Consider the following 16,131-nt stretch of genomic DNA (forward strand, 5'->3'; position numbering starts at 1 on the left):
TTTCATCTACAAGATGGGCACCGTAACTCCTACTTCATAGTTGAGGAAAGTGGGGTTCCTAGAACCGAACTGATTTCCTGAGTTCCCAGTGTAAAGAGGTATTGCTCAGATCTAAGCCAGCTCTGTCTGAAGCCAAAGCCTTTGCTTTGCCTACCAGTCCCCTGATACTCAAAGTGCAGTCCAAGGACCAGCCTGGGCAAAACTGGGAGCATTTACAATGCAGACTGAAGCCCCACACCAGATCTTCTGCTTCTGCTGCTGCTAAGTCCCTTCATCGTGTTCGACTCTGTGCGACCCCATAGACGGAAGCCCACCAGGCTCCCCCGTCCCTGGGATTCTCCAGGCAAGAACACTGGAGTGGGTTGCCATTTCCTTCTCTAATGCATGAAAGTGAAAAGTGAAAGGGAAGTCGCTCAGTCGTGTCTGACTCTTAGTGACCCCAAGGACTGCAGCCTACCAGGCTCCTCCGTCCATGGGATTTTCCAGGCAAGAGTACTGGAGTGGGGTGCACACCAGATCTACTGAATCAGAATTTGTATCCTAAGGAGATAAAAATTTTTTAAGTACATTAAAGTTTGAGAAATACCCTGGCTCCCAGGAAGTGTTAGGGGAAACCTGGCATGTGGCCTCCTGAGGAGAAACCGAGTTTTCACATTTCTTCTGTAAATGTGGATTTCCGGTCATAAAGCGCTTGTCATTTTTTCATGTACTTTCTTGACACTGGCTCTCCTTTATCCTGGGAGGTAAATAAGGTCAGTGACGATCAGTCCCACATTAGAGATCGGGAAACAGAATCTCAGAGATGGGAAGTGACTTGCCCAGAGCCACGGGCTAGCTGACATCCCACCACTTGATGTGGTTTGGCTGGGAGGGCAAGTCAAGGGTTCCAGGATCTGATGTTGGTGCCGGCATGAGGGTTGGAAGTTCCTAAGCTTGCATTCTGGGGTCAGAAGTCACCAGGCTAAGAGCCCTTTGCTCACTTGTTCATTCATGCACGGCCAGAGGGCTGCCTGGCTCCAATATCACTTCCTGTGTGTCCCTGGGTAAACTATGTAACATCTCTTAGCTTTTACTTCTGCATAGAGTTGTCACGAAGACCAAATGTGAATGATGCAAGTGCTGGCACAAAGTAGGAAATCAGCAAGTCTTAGCTGATATTCATTCATTCACGCAACAACTATTGAACACTTGCTAATTGTGTTCCAGGCACCGGCTAAGATAACTGATGGATAAGGGAGATATGCCTGCCTCCAAAGAATTTACAGTCTAATGGGGAAGGAAGACAGACACTGATTAAGTACTTACAAGTCTTGGCTACAATGGATGAATGGATGAATTTGGCTATTGGTTTGCCTATAGCCTAGATGTAAGCTTTTCTTCCCTCTGTTTACTCAGAGAAAGTGAAACCACCCTCAAGCTCTTGGCCCACTAAGCAAGTGTGAAGCGTGGCCCAAAGCTGTCCCACCTGTGTAGTCTTTTTATTTGGCTGCATAGCATGTGAAATCTTAGTTCCCCGACCAGGGATTGAACCCATGCTTCCTGCAGTGGAAGCTTGGAGTCTCAGACACTGGACCACAGGGGAGTCCCCCACCTGTCTAGTCTTACATCACGTTTCCTCCTTGGAGACAGTCCCCATCTCCACCAGGAGGGAGGGCCATCTTTGCAAAATACCTGAGCAGGGATAGAGTGTGAGAGGGATAGAGAGTGTGGGAGAAGGCGAGCTGGTTAGACTTTTAAGTCTAAAGGGGCAGCCACTGACGACTGAAGCCATCCCAGAATGCTTTGCTCTCCTCTGCGACTTCCCCACACCCTGGCCATGCTCCACCAACAATGGCCACTTTCCAGTTCCTCAAACCACCATGTTCCTCCCACCTTCGCAAATGCATTTCCCATGGCCTGCAAAGGTCTCCCCACCTCTTCACTTAGTTCATTCCTACACATCCTTCAGGGGCCAACTCATATGTCACTTCCCCCAGGAAACCTTCCTTGACTCTCCGGAGAAGTGCCAGACCCCCAGATGTAACATTGTTATTTTCCCCTTGGCACGTATCACAACTTGTGAGTCCGTATTCGTGGTGACTTGCTAAGCGTCAGTCTTGCCCAGCAAAGAGAGAGCAGAGCTGGTGTTTTGCCAAGTATCTTCTCCCCAGCACTTGAGCACGGTGATGGCTCCTCAACTGGGACAACAGGGCCTGCTCTCAACACCAGCCTCTGAAAGGACAAACTGGGGATGCTCAGGAGTTTGAGGCTCACCCCAAAACTTGAGGTCGCGGCGGGGGGACATACAACACAGAGGCCAATGTGTGCCTGCACAGGATGGGTGCGAGCCAAGGCAGAGTCCCAAGTCAGCGGGGAAAGGCTGATGGGACGTGGAAGAAGGCAGAGGTGTCCAAAACCACTTGAGGTTTCCTGCTGGTAAAGGGAGCGCAGTGGGCCCACTCTCAACTCAAGGGTCATCGATGGTGAAGCCAAAAGGGGCTTGCCACATCCCAGCCCATACTGCCCACCCCAGTCTGTCTTCCTTCTGCCAGTGCCCCGGACTGTCCCCAGCCTAAGACACAGACCACGCAGCTCAGCAGCACAAGTCCCTTTTTATTAACCATTCTTCCTGGTCTGAATGTGCACAAGTAAAAAAGAAACAGTAAAATGCCCAGGCAGGGAGGGCAGGGGAAGGGGCTCCTGAGGTTATTAGGCCAGATTCCAGCTCCTTTCCCCCTCGCGAACCCCACCCGTGATTGAAATGCAACATGAGGCGGCGGTGCAGCCCTGCTGATGTCCATCCTCCCAACCTTGTCCAGATGGGCGCTGGCGGGGCCTGGTGCTGTGTAGCAGGCTGAGAGAAGACGGCCATGTGGGCCTGGCCCTGGGGGAGCCTAGAGGGGATGTGAAGAGGGGCAAGTCACCTAGGCTGGGGCTGAGCAGAAGTCTATGTGGCTCTAGCCAGCCTCTGCTTCTTGTATCTCACTGCCCTGAGAACGTGGGTCCCTCTCACCCCCACTTCTCCATTCAGAGGTTTTGGGCAGGAAGAGCCAGGGAAAATGCTGAGTGTTCCAGGCAGAGAAAGCCTGATTCGGCGCCTGGGGTTGGCCTGAGTAGCCAAAGAGTTCAAAATATGAAGGTGGAGAATATCCCTCCTTACCTCGCGTGGGGCACAACCTAGCTATGTCCTAATGTGATTAACAGGCCTCCGAGGCCAGGCTTGGTGGACATGTGGAGCTGAGGAAGTGGACAAGAGAGGGTTTGGTCCACCCCACTCCCATACTTAGGAGAGCAGGAGAGACTGAGCTCCATAGGAAAATGGGGTGGGGGTGAAGAGGTGATGGGGGAAAGGAGCAGACAAGATCCAGACTGGAAGGGAAACTTCTAGGCCAGCATGACTACACTCAAATGTTGTCCAGACAATGACATGTCAGCTGCCGTTCTTGTCTCGTCTCTGGGTACCAGGCTGGGGTTGACATGGAGGGCAGGGAGAAGAGAAGCAGCCGTTGAAAGTGAAGAAACCAGACACAGTCACCTTGATCCTCACGAGCCCAGCCCACGTGGCATTCCCAGCCTGCTCCACCACCCACTCTTGCGCCTTTGCCCCATTTTTAACTTTTTTTCTGGTCGCACCTCGCGGCACGTAGGATCTTAGCTCCCTGACAGGGACTGCACCCGTGCCCCCGACATTGCAAACAGAGTCTTAACTACTGGACCACCAGGGATGTCCCCACTCTTGTTGCTTTGAAAAGAGGGGCCCATCTGGAATCTAAGAGAGAAAGCAGACTCCCCACCGTGGGGTGAGTTCAGGGAGTACTCACAGCACCGTGGCACGGGGTGGCTCCTGGCCCCTGGCTCGGAGCTGGGCTGGCACCGTTTGTAAACATTAGACTTGGTGATGTCTGGGATGGAGGAGCAGAGGGATGCCTGGACCATCAGGTCTGGGTAAAGAGGCAGGGCGAGACCCCAAAAGCCTTGGGAAATGTCCATCAGCCATGGACAAGGGGGCTCTCGGGCTCTCTGAGGGCCCAGGAGGCAGTGGCCAGGCATCCATCTACCTGCCTTGGTGCACTCATATGCTTTCAGGCTTCCTCTGGGACTCGCGAGAGGCAGCTGCTGGTGGCTGGGCTGCCAACACACGGGAGCAGGTGCTGAGTCCCGGGGTGATGAGCAGAGCCTCTACTCAGGACAGCCTTCTCTGTGGAGGAGCGCACCCCTCGGTGCACACTGTTTCTTCAGAGGCAAGTCAGGTTGAGTTCTTTCTTTGGAGACCTGCTGACACTCTTTACCCATGGCGTCCAGGCATGGAAAAGTTGAGAGGTGAAGGAGGGGAGGAGGTTCCCCTGTGGCATGAGACTTCCTCCTACCATCCACGGCGCTGCCAGGATGGGGGAGCAGGAAGGGAGCTGAGTTTGAACTGTCCACGGGGGTGGGGCCTGATTTCACCCCAGAACTGTTCCTGGGAAAGGATGTTGCGGATGTCATCCCACCAGTGGAGGGGAATGATGCCGGGCCCAGGGTGGTCCTGAAGCTCTATGAGATGGGTTCCTGGGTCCAACAACAAAGGCTAATAATTCTCTGGGAGGCAGTGATCTTATGCCAAAAGATCCACAAAAATGGCGTTGGCTGTGGTCTGGCCAAAGATGAAGGCTCCCAGTGTGACCAAGAGGACTCCGTAACTGACCATCGCCCACCAGCTGTAGAGCAGAGGGTGAGAGAGGGCCTGGTCAGTTAACCACTTATGACCTTACCGACTTTCATATATATGGAAATGCATGTACTAAGTCACTCCAGTCATGTCTGAAGTCATGACTCTTTGTGACCCTATGGACTGTAGCCAACCATGCTCCTCTGTCCATGGGATTCTCCAGGCAAGAATATTGGAGTGGGTTGCCATACATCAGTTAATTACTGTAATTACTTACACCACTTCTCTTGTGGGCAGAGCACTTCCTACTTCTCAACAGCTTTCACACAAAGTTTTATGGGGCTGAGTGCATGACTGCTAGACCACGGGTAAGGAGACCAAGACCTAATGCGATTAGCTGACTGGTCACAGGTCACCAAGGGCAGGACCAGAATTAGAATGTATGTCTCCTGATGGGAAAGATGGTCAGGAAAAAGCAAGTCACATGGAGTGATCCATTTTATTAAAAAATAAGTCAAAAGACATCTGCAAAGGTATGTATCAAAAACAGCTGCAGGGTTATAACTGGATTTTGGGGGGGGGTTGCCTTACCACATGGCATATGGGATCTTAGTTCCCTGATCAGGGATCAAACCCATGCCCCCTGCATTGTAAGAACAGAGTCTTAACCACTGGACTGCCAGGGAAGTCCCCACAATAATTTTCTGTTTTTTTTTTTTAAAGCATGCAACCTGGTCATAACCTCTCTACCATTCAGGAACAGGTACACATTAAAAACAATGCACTTTTTGCAAAATGTGGCCTGTACATACAATGAATGTTATTCAGCCTTAAAAACAAAGGACATTGTGACTCATGTTACAACAGACAGACCTTGAGGACATTATGCTAAGTGAAAGAAACCAGGTACAAAAAAGACAAATACAATTCCAGTTACAGGAAGTACCCGGAAGAGTCAGATTCACACAGAAAATAGAACGCTGGTTGCCAGGGGCTGGGGCGAGGGGGAATAGGGAATGACTGTTTAATGGGTACAGAGTTTCAGTTTAGGATGATGCAAAAGTTCTGGAGATGGCTGGTGGTGACCGTTACACAAAAATATGAATGGAATTAATACTATGAACACTTTAAAAAGGTAAAAATTTTTTAAATGTAGTATTTTGTTTTCAATAGACTAAGAAATATTGAAAAGGCCTCTATGTACCATGGTGGCAGGGATATGGGGAGCAGGGCACTTTCTTTCACTGCTGCTGGGACTCTGACTGGTACTGCCTCTTGAGAGGGTAATGTGAACCCACGTGCCAAAGTGAAAATGGGCATGTACATACAATGAATATTATTCAGCCTTAAAAACAAAGGACATTGTGACTCATGTTACAACAGACAGACCTTGAGGACATTAGAAGCAACTTCCTTCTAAGAATCGATGACACTAAGATCCTTTAACAGGTGTGCCAAGGTGTATGTGCAAAAGTGTGTTCACACTCAGGACACATTCAAACAACAGATTCTACAGCCACTGAAAAAGGAAGCAGCAGATTTTGTGTGGACAGAGAGTGATCTCCAAGATATATGGTTAAGTGAAAAAAAAACAAGGTATAGAAAAGTGTGCCTGGCTTGAAACAATTTTTGAAAAAACCTAACCAGACACAAAACCCATGTGTCTGTGTATACACACGCATCACGTTGTGTGCACAGACATCTGTGCACACACAGCAACAGTCTACAGGGCACAGGCCACGCTCATGACATGAGCTCTCTCAGGAGAAGGGAGAGGGTGGTGGGGAAGGACGGACTTCCACGTTTTCCTCTAAAGTCCTTCAGAAGGGCTTGAACTGTTACAACTAACACGTCACTTATTTTAAAGGAAGTATTTTAAGGAACTTCCCTGGTGGTCCAGTGGCTAAGCGTCCATGCTCCCAAAGCAGGGGGCCTGGGTTCAATCCCTGGTCAGGGAACTAGATCTCACATGCTGCAACCAAGAGCCAGCAAAGCCAAATAAATAGGTATTTTTTTAAATAGTATTTAAAAAACTCCTGTTTTCAAAGTACACAGGTCTCCTGATTCCGACCAGTTTAAGGGTACCTCCCCATCCAGTACCTCCCCGAGAGGCCCACAGGCTGGGCCCTGCTTTACCTGGCTGGCTTGACTTCCTCCATCTCAGAGAGTTTGGCCTGAATGAGGCACAGCCCTGGAAGAGAAGAGGTGGCCCTGAGAGCGTGGCTGGGCTCCCCCCATCACAGGCGAGCCTCCACCGTTGCCAGGAGACACGGGAGGTGGACGGAGAAAGGCCTGTGTTTCCTCCTCCACATTTTCCATCTCTGCCTCCAATCGGCACCCGGCTGGAAGCCTGGCAACTGGTCTCCCAGGAGAGGTCCTTGGGTGACACACAAGACCTTGAGCTAACGGGGCAGCACTGGGAGGCGACTCTGTGGTGCCCTCACTGCAGGGCTTTCCCAACGCACTTCTGAGCAAGTGTGGCCCCCTTGCTCCAGGCAAAGTGGCAAGGGCTTTCCAGCTGGCCTCTTGGGTAGAAATAAGCTGGGTATAGGCAGAACTCGTGACTGGGCAGACAGGACAGTTTCCCAGGGATCTGGTGGCAGACTGTCTGAAACTCAAGTCTCCCAACCTCCATGTCAGGGTGCCACTGCCACACCCTAAGTACCCTGTCGTGGGCTGACCCAGCCAGATCCCTGACAGTCACGGAGGAACAGGTTCTTGAAATAAGAGTTAAGACTATATAGACTGTGGATCTGGACAGACTTCAGTTTGAAAAGATTCTGTTCTTCTTTAGTTGAGTTTGTTAACCTCTAGGGAAGTTTGTTATCCTCTCTGAACCTCACACCTCCTCATGGGTAAAATGGAGATGACAATTATACCTTCTCTGCAGGAGGTGATGCTTAAACAGGGGATCCCAAAGAGCCTGAAGGTGACTGATAAATGCTGATGATTATCCTCCCCCACAGGTGAGCAAGAGAGGAGCTGAGGCCAGGAGGGTCTGGGAGTGAGTGCTGGGGGTCACTGGGGGTCCACACCTGGGAAGACAAAGATGAAGCAGGCAGCCAGGCCTCCAATGACTGAGATGACCTTGCCGATGTCAGGGATGAAGAGAGCCAGCAGCAAGGTGAGCAGGAACCAGACCAGCGTCTGCAGCACTCGCCGCCGCCGCTCCCGGCCCACGTCCTCCTCCACCGGCATGCCCTGGTAGCGCAGCCATAGGCCTTCGATCACCGCCCTGCCCACACAGAGAGGGGCTCAGAGGCGTACCCGCTGACAGCGCCGCTCCCCCCTCCAGCCATGGAGCCAGACCCCCAACTGGATGGACTGTAGGTGAGGCAATCTCTGGGCCTCAGTCTCCTCTACTGCGAAATGGGTCTAGTGGCATTCTTCTCAGGGTTGCCATGGGGACCGGATGGGATGGTGACTGTGAAAGACCGAGTGCCTTGCCTGGTCCAGAGTTTGCACGCCCCATGGGGACTGATTCCACTAGACTCCTGGAAAGGGAGGGTCTGGGGTATCCAGAAGACAGGGTGTTCAGGAAGGGACCTGATTAGAGGTTTTCAGAGCACTCAGAGATTGTTCTGGTGACTCTGGGACCAAGGTGGCCCCCCAAGACCCGGCTGGGGGTGCTTGCAGGGCCATCCTAGGCACTGACTGTTTCCTATGTCATCAGTGTCTCCCTCTATAAAATGGATGTTACACAGGGCCCAAGGCCAGGTTCAAAGGGCAGCCAAGGGCCCTGGTGAGAAGCACCACCTTCAAGGGGTGGGGCGGGGGGCTCACCGTCCGCAGAAGTGCAGGATGGGGTAGGAGGTGAGCACACTCAGGATGATGAAGGCACGGGCCACAGCCACAGCCACGTCTTCTGACGGGTAGGACAGGAGCACGTCAGGGTCCACGGCGGCTCCAAAGGTCAGGAAGCCGCAGATACCTGAGGGCGGGGACGAGAGGGCTGGGTCAGAGCGACCCTGGGAGGGTTAGGGAGATGGACCGCCCCTTGCTCAGCCCAGCAGCAGATGGGGAGGTGAGAGAGCAGCCCTGGAGGCTAAGACTGAGGTGTAGAAGGGTGTCAGGGCTGGACTCAGAAGCCCCCTTCCCTGACTTCTCACATTCCCATCCCTGTACTGTTACCTCTTTGATCTTGAACTCCCCCAGCAGTTCCTGTCTCAGAGCTTCTGCATTAACTTCTGTCTGCCCATCTCCTCATCATTCAGGTCTTGGCTCAGAGGTTCCCTCCTCATCCAGTGACCCCCGACGCCAGGCACTCTCTCAACATCACGTTGTTCTCTTTCCTTCAGTGTTCCTCAGAGGCTTTTTTTTTTTCCACTTGCTTATCATCTGTCTCCCTCAACTAGTAAAAACATGAACTCCAGGAGAACAGGGGCTCTGCCTATTTGCCTCCCTTGTTCTTGGCTCTGTATTCCTAGCTGTGTCTGCAGAGACTAGTACAGAGCTGGTCCTGAGACCCATCTGTGGGAGCAATCACTGCGCCATTCTTCTTGGTCTCCCAGTCCTGCACCCTCATCCATACCGTTCTCCACACAACACGCAGCGCCAACCCTTCTCCGAGCCACACCCCTGCTGAAAACGCTTCATCTCTGGCTCCCACCAGTGCTCAAGGATCTGGCTGTGCCCACCACCGACCCCCACAGCTTGCTCCAAAGACCTTCTGTCCCAGCCTCAGGGACTTGGCATTTTCTCGTTCCTCTGTCTAGAATTCTTTTCCCCCGGGCTCTTCAGATTCTAGCTCCTTTTCATGGTTTGGGCTTCCCCAGATGCCACCTTCTCTGAGGGGAGCTGTCTGTGATCGACCCCCTAAAGCCAGCCCCACCCACATCTTCCCTGGTTCGCTGTTACTGTGGCACGCATCTGGGATTTCCTTACTGATTGCCGGTTTACTGCTGTAAGACTGTCTCTCTGAATAGACTGTCAATTTCATGCAAGCAGGACCAGACCTCTCTCTGTCTATGGCATCCCCTCCATGCTGAGAAAGCTCCTGGGACTGACTGACTAGGTACCCACTGAGAGCTGCTGAATGAATGCAGGCACACACCTTTCATTTGGGCAGGAGGAGGCCCAAGGCACCCCAAGTTCAAGCCAATGCCAACAGAAGTATCTGACGTGCTGGGAATGCAGGGTTAAGCCCAGGAAATTCTGGGCCAGAGGACTTGGGGACGAAGATGGAGAGTGGGAGCCCTCTAAGCCTGGCCCTCAGAGGGGAGCGCTCACCTGTGCCCATGTAGACAGCGAGGGCGATGACCATGGCGGCCGTCACCACGCCGCCCCAGGTCTTCACCTCGGGCCGCCGCATGCTGTTGAAGACGGGTACGCTGCTCACGTGACACTGTCAGGGTGAAGGGCAGGGTCAGGGTGGGCAAGTGACCTCATCCCAAGGACAAAGGGCAAAGTCCTGGGACTCCCACTCAGCTCCCCCTTCCAGGACCACCCCCACCACCACCCTGCCCCTGTCCCACCGATAATGTGGACTTCCTCCCAGGATGGGGAGTGAGCTAAGGGAACAAAAGGGACCTTGCAACTGGCACCTGAAATCCGAAGCAGATGGTGGGCATGGCATTGAACACGGCTATCCAGGAGGCTGGCCTGCGGACAGACACACAACATGCTGCTGCCCGTGAAGCCCTCGGAGTCCCCAACTGCCCCATGCCTTTACTCTTCAGTCAGCCCCCCACAGCCCCCAGCAGCCAGCTACACACATCCCGCCCACACAAGTGTGGAGTCAGGAAAGGACACACTTCACAGGCCAGTAAACTGAGGCTCTGGAAGGCCCTCCTGGGACTCAAATCCAGAAGTTTTGGTTCTTGCACTTGGCCTTCTGCTTCTCTGGTTTGTTCCTTTCAATAAAAAGGAAACCAAACTTCCTCTCAGTGGTAAAAAAATACACCTTGCCTGCCAATGCAGGAGACATGGGTTTGATCCCTGGTCCAGGACGAGCCCATATTTCAAGGAGCAACTAAGCCTAGGAGCCACAACCGCTGAAGCCCGAGCCCGTGCTCCACGAGAGAACAAGAGACGCCACTGTAAAAGCAGCCTGTGTGCTGCAACTAGTGAGTAGTCCCCACTTGCCACAACTAGAGGAAAGCTCTAGAAGCAACGAAGACCCAGCATGACCAAATATAAATTAATTTTAAAAAGTTTTAAAGCTTAAAAAAAAAACTTTTTTAAAAAATGAGAAAATTGATTTATTTTCACAAAGAAGATACAGGTAAGCACATGTTGCAGATAAGCACATGTTGCAAAAATGTGCAGTTCCACCTTGGCAGGACCTATAACCTAAGGCCTAGTCTCACACTGGTTCATCTGTTGGACATCAATGGCAAACTGGCCCTCATCTTGGGTTCTTACCCTTCTCTCCAGTAAAAAGAGATCAGGACCACTTGTCTCTTTCCTACAATGACCAATGAGTCAAACCCCTGATGAGCCTTGGGAATTTTTTTTTTTTTTAATGTATTTATTTGGCTGTGCCAGGTCTTAGTCGTGGTATTTAGTTCCCTGACCAGGGGCCCCTGCAATGGGGGCATGGAGTCTCAGCCACAGGGAAGTCTCCTGTGTGGCTTTTTGAGGCCTGACCCAATACCTCCTGGGGCCCAAGTGCAGCTTCTACCCTGTGTGCCTCCTGGGGGCCCTCACTAACCTGTTCAGGATGTCTGCTGGGGTCATCTCTTTATCAGGCCAGATGTATTTGATGATAATGATGGCAGTGACGTACCAGGTGCCCACGACGCTCAGGAAGCTGCCAGGAAGGATGAATTAAGCCTCCTCCTCCCTAGTCCCAGCTGCCTCTTCTTCGATTCTATCCCCAGGGACATCCACCCTTCACCTTAGTGACCAAAAGTGTCTAAGGAACCAACTGGGAGATCATTCCAAACAAAGACTTAAGAAATGCATGAGAAATAAATTTCAGAGAAACAAGCCACAGTTAGGAAGCCAAAAGGGGACCAGACTGACATGTGTGGCCACTGGGAAATGAGGTGGTTCAGCTCCATAGCTCAGAGACTGCAGCAGGGGGGGCTGGGCTTCAAAGCACATCTGCTACTTCAATGAGAGCAGCCCAGGTATGGCCAGAGCTGCAAGCAGGGCCTTTGAGAAGCAGGAAAGGCTGGAGGTAGAAGGCTCCAAGGAACTAATACCAGAAAGTCAACATTAGAGGGAACCTTGGGGACACTGAGTGTGACTCCTTCAATTAAGGATCACAGGAAACAGGTTAGAATCCCTGTTTTTCAGACTCTGAGCCAAGAAGCTAGTACCTTCCCTTCACACTGAGCTGCATGGAAAATGCTGTGAAGCTAACAATCCCAAATGATCAAAAAATCCCATGCTTTGTGAGAAAGACAAGGCCCAGGCCAAAAGAGGCCTTCACATTCAGGATTACTATCCGTTCCTTCTTGGACAAGGACATTTGGAACCAACGCTCCCACTGATGCAAAGAGCCACTGTCTCCCTAGCTGCTGACACAAAAGGAAGGTCTTCTGCTAGAACCTCTGCAAGCCCTGGTCTGCCCCTGCCTCGTCCCTTCTTTCTGCCCCTGGAGGCAAAGTGGCATGGAGGAGAGGGGTTCCCCTGCTGCCCTTGGGTCTCTGACTGCCTGTGACCAGAACTGCTGTCCAGCACAGGCTGGGGTGGGGTCTCCAAACCTGGCATATTTCTGGAAGCCGATCTCCCTGGGGATGGAAAGGGGCAGGATGAAGAGGAAGGCAGTGAGGCTGATGGTGAACTTGCGGTCTGTGTACCAGGGGCTGCCGCCAGGCCCCTCAGGCTCCTTTGCCATCACAGCTATAACTGCAGAGGGAGGAAGGAGGGAAGGTGATGCCAGGCTACTGCAGGGTACGGTCCTCCACCTCTGCCGGGATCTCCAACTGTCTCATGGCCCAGCAGCCAGCAGGGAGGATTCCCAGATGAATGCCAGGGCCGGGCCTTGGGTGGGTATTCCATGCTCTTCCCTTCCCGCCGCAAGATCCCCAGGGCCAAGGGGGAGGGATGAGGTAGATACTGAGGGGGGAACCTCACTTTTGTCCTGCTGGTCCCCGATGATGATGAGGAAGGCGATGCAGGTCCCGAAGGTGTAGGTGGCAATGGCGACCTCACACAGTACGCCTGTCAGCTTGCCACACACAGCCCACACCACCTCCTGGTAGGTCCTCTCATTGCTGGCCTGGGAGCAGTAGGCCAGGATGACGAGGCCACTGATGATGAAAACCAGCATGGCCTGCAGGCAGGGTGGAGCAAGAGTGTGTGGGAAAGGCCTGGCAGCAAAGAGTAGCCTGGTTTTGCTCAGCGTTTACTGGCCTGGTGCCCAAAGCCCATTTGTCAAACGAGCCTTATCCTGCAGGGCAATTTTAATAGATTACCGGAATCGACATTTTCCTTAAAGACAAAATGTTTTGAGGAAAATTTCAAACATCGCTCAAATCCAAAAATCATCAATTCAAGGACTTCCCTGGTGGGGCAGTGGTTAGGACTCCATGATGCCAATGCAGGGAGGACAGGTTCAATCCCTGGTGGGCAACTAATATCCCACATGCTGTGTGGTGTGGCCAAAATATTAAAAATAAAAAAAACCATCAATTCAAGACCAGTCTCATTTCATCTCTTCTCTCTCCCACTCTGGATTACGTTGAAGAAAATACAAACTACCATATCATCAGTAAACATTTCAACATGCAGTTCTAAAAGGTGTGGGCCCGCTTTTTAAACATAACCACATAACTATTAAATATGCAATTAATGTCTGAAATTCCCTAATTGCTAGGAAGGCTTTTGAAACCTCATCTGGCCTCAAAGGAAAGAATGCTACAGTAGTTTAATAATGTCAGCCATGTGTGGCAGAAGGGAGAGTGATTAGCATGTGTCACTGACCACTCCTGATCCAGAGCCTCCCTTTTGAGGCCAGGAACCCAGACCCACCACTCTGCATTTCTGCCTGCCAGGCCCCCCTCACTCACCATCTGCAACGTGATGCCGGCTGCCACGCCCCCGGCAGTGCTGAAGGCTGCCGGGAAGTTGAGTAGCCCCGCGCCCAGGCAGGCATTGACAACGATGAAGATGGCTCCAAGTGTTGAAGTGGTGCCTCCGCCTGCACCACCAGGAGGGGCCTCGCCCTCACTCTTGGGGGCTATGTCCACAGAGGGACTCTGCAGCAGACGGGCACGCTCCCCAGAGTCCGTGCTTAAGCCCCATTCGCCAAGGTCTCTGTTGATGCTGACCTGGGCCATGGCCCGGGGAATCCTGTTCCCGCAGGGTCTGTGCGTTCTGTCTCACGGCCTCATCCGCTGGGGAACTGAGGGAACACACGTTCAGCTGGAAGGGTGGCTCCAGCCTGTGTGCCACTGTTATCCTAGGAGGCCTGTGGGTTCTGGCTCTCCTAAACCTAGATGGGAAAGGCAGGTATACTGTTATCCCAAGATAACAACTTTCCCCAAGATCAGATGGCTGAGATCCAAACCCAGGTATGCCAGTGTGTGGATCACTGCACTGGGTGCCCCAGGGTAATGGCAGACACAGAAAGATGTCAGACGTGACTCCTGCTTCAGGCTCACGCACTGATCAGGTAAGACACAAACTCATAAGAGAGGGGTACCGACATGTCAGCACTAGAGGCCGTGCATCAAGCAGGAGTGTCATGCACATATCTTATCTTACTCATTCCTTAGATTACAGTGGTCACAAGGCTCAGAGAGATCAAATCACTCATTCAGGATCACACAGTAACAAGCTGCAGAGCAAGATTTAGATCCAAATCTGTCTGGCTTCCCAACTGGTTTCTATACCGCAGGGTCTGAAGAACAATCCTCACCTAGAACTGTGGGTATTTCAGTTTCTTACAGCCCGGCATACCTCCCTCTGGCCAAGAGTCTAAATGCTGTGGAGCTTTCAAAGCCCTTCAAAATTTCAGTGAGGATTTAAATTCTCTTCTCCCACATGACTGACCTCACCACTGCCCATCACAGATGCATTCCGTCTCATGCCCCCAGCACACTGGGGGGTTTAAAATGTCTACTGAGGCCTCTTGGGTGGTCTGATTCTTGCCATGGCTCCTCCTGTGATGGCTGAACAAAGTTGGGAGCTGTAAACTTATCAGAGGGAAAAGGGGGCGTTTGGGTGCTCTCCGACACGTCACCAAGCATGCAACCAAGGGACACAGCTCTGGGGAAAATGTCTCCCTGCTGGCTCCAAATCCAGAAAGATCAGTCAGATGCCATAGGGCTTCCTCTTATGCAACTTGCCATCCAGCCAGCAACTCAGCAAAAAATCAAAGTAGTGAATGAGTACTGGAGGCACTTTTGATCTCAGGCTTCCAGTGTAGCTCCAGAGAGAACCATGTAAAGCAGGTGCTCCCCACACTGTGAGACCCCGTCCTCCATCCTGCTCACCTCTCAGACACAAGAGGTCTCTGCACTGGTCCGGAATCTCTTAGCCTCCCCTCCCTCAAATTACTCTGCTCTATGTTCCCCAGCTTACCTGCTCTTTCCGCCCTTCTGGCTTTGGTGGACAGAGAGCTATTCCTTATGGTGTCTTCTCCCCCAAACTCTGAGATCTGATTCTCCTCACTTCCCTGTTTGCCTTCAATTTTTTCTTTCTCAAACTTCACCAGTGCTGGTGAACAGAGTGAAGGGAAGTGAGACTCTCTGACTCCCAACTCAGAGTGAAGCACCAGCTCAGTTAGGGAAACAGACCCACGGAGGGAGAGAGGCTAGTGTCCCAGAGGCTCGTTGGCAGAGTCAGAACTAGCAGCTTAATGCCCACGCGCTCAGGCCAGAGCTGTAACCATTGCAAGTAGGCCCCTGAGAGCCCAACGAGAGTAAGTACCCAGGCCAGCCTGGGGCCAAATCCCAGAAATACGAGGGGTGGGCTGCATTGGAAAATGGGCCACGGCCCACCCAGGACAGAGAGTGGGCTGCTGTGTGGTAAACTGGGGAGGGGGTTCCGGGGCACGACAGGTAACCAGGTAGGGACAGGCCGGGAAAAGGCGCGGCAAGGGCCGGCCGATCCCGAGCTGGCGTGGGACAGAGGATGCCAGGCTGCAGAGCCCTGCAGCGAATGAGTAGGGTTCTGCCGCGGTGGGGCCCTTGGGGACTCAGATTCCACCCTCCACCAGTCTGTACCTCCTTCCACCTACCTGCGGTCTTTCTAGCCCCGGCCGGCCGTGGAGACACGTGAGCAGCGATCACATGACCGCCGGGGCCGGGGCAGACCGTGGGGCACGCTGGGAGTTGTAGTTTTCTGCGGGCGTCAGTGTTAGACTGTTGTTCAGTCGCCCAGCCGTGTCCGACTCTTTCCCACCCCTGTGAACTTCAGCATGCCAGGCCTCCCTGTCCCTCACTAACTCCCGGAGTTTGCCCAAGTGCATGCTCATTGCATCGGTGAGGCCGTCCAGCCATCTCATCCTCTGACGCCCTCTTTTCCTTCTGCCCTCGATCTTTCCCAGCATCAGGAACTTTTCCAATGTGTCTACCAGCTCCCTAATCCTCATCCCAAAGCTTTCCCCT

At 52.5% G+C, this 16,131-nt stretch overlaps 1 protein-coding gene across 2 annotated transcripts; it reads right to left on the minus strand.

Annotated features, from left to right (window-relative positions):
• Window positions 1-2,590: 2,590 nt before the first annotated feature.
• Window positions 2,591-15,777, minus strand: SLC38A7 (solute carrier family 38 member 7). Of its 2 annotated transcripts, XM_052655913.1 has the most exons (12): window positions 15,762-15,777; window positions 15,104-15,238; window positions 13,588-14,012; window positions 12,653-12,851; window positions 12,280-12,424; window positions 11,280-11,378; window positions 10,171-10,228; window positions 9,857-9,971; window positions 8,411-8,558; window positions 7,663-7,862; window positions 6,764-6,818; window positions 2,591-4,676 (listed from the first exon to the last, which is right to left on the minus strand). In XM_052655913.1, the coding sequence occupies exons 3-12, from the start codon at window positions 13,855-13,857 to the stop codon at window positions 4,574-4,576; spliced, it is 1,392 nt and encodes a 463-aa protein (XP_052511873.1). In that variant the 5' UTR covers window positions 13,858-14,012; window positions 15,104-15,238; window positions 15,762-15,777; the 3' UTR covers window positions 2,591-4,573. The 2 variants fall into 2 exon arrangements, with proteins under 2 accessions (XP_052511873.1, XP_052511875.1); XM_052655915.1 differs by lacking the exon at window positions 15,104-15,238 and having other exon boundaries at window positions 15,762-15,776.
• Between the last annotated feature and the right edge of the window lie 354 nt (window positions 15,778-16,131).

Source organism: Budorcas taxicolor, chromosome 18 (genome assembly GCF_023091745.1).
Source record: "Budorcas taxicolor isolate Tak-1 chromosome 18, Takin1.1, whole genome shotgun sequence".
NCBI lineage: Eukaryota > Metazoa > Chordata > Mammalia > Artiodactyla > Bovidae > Budorcas > Budorcas taxicolor.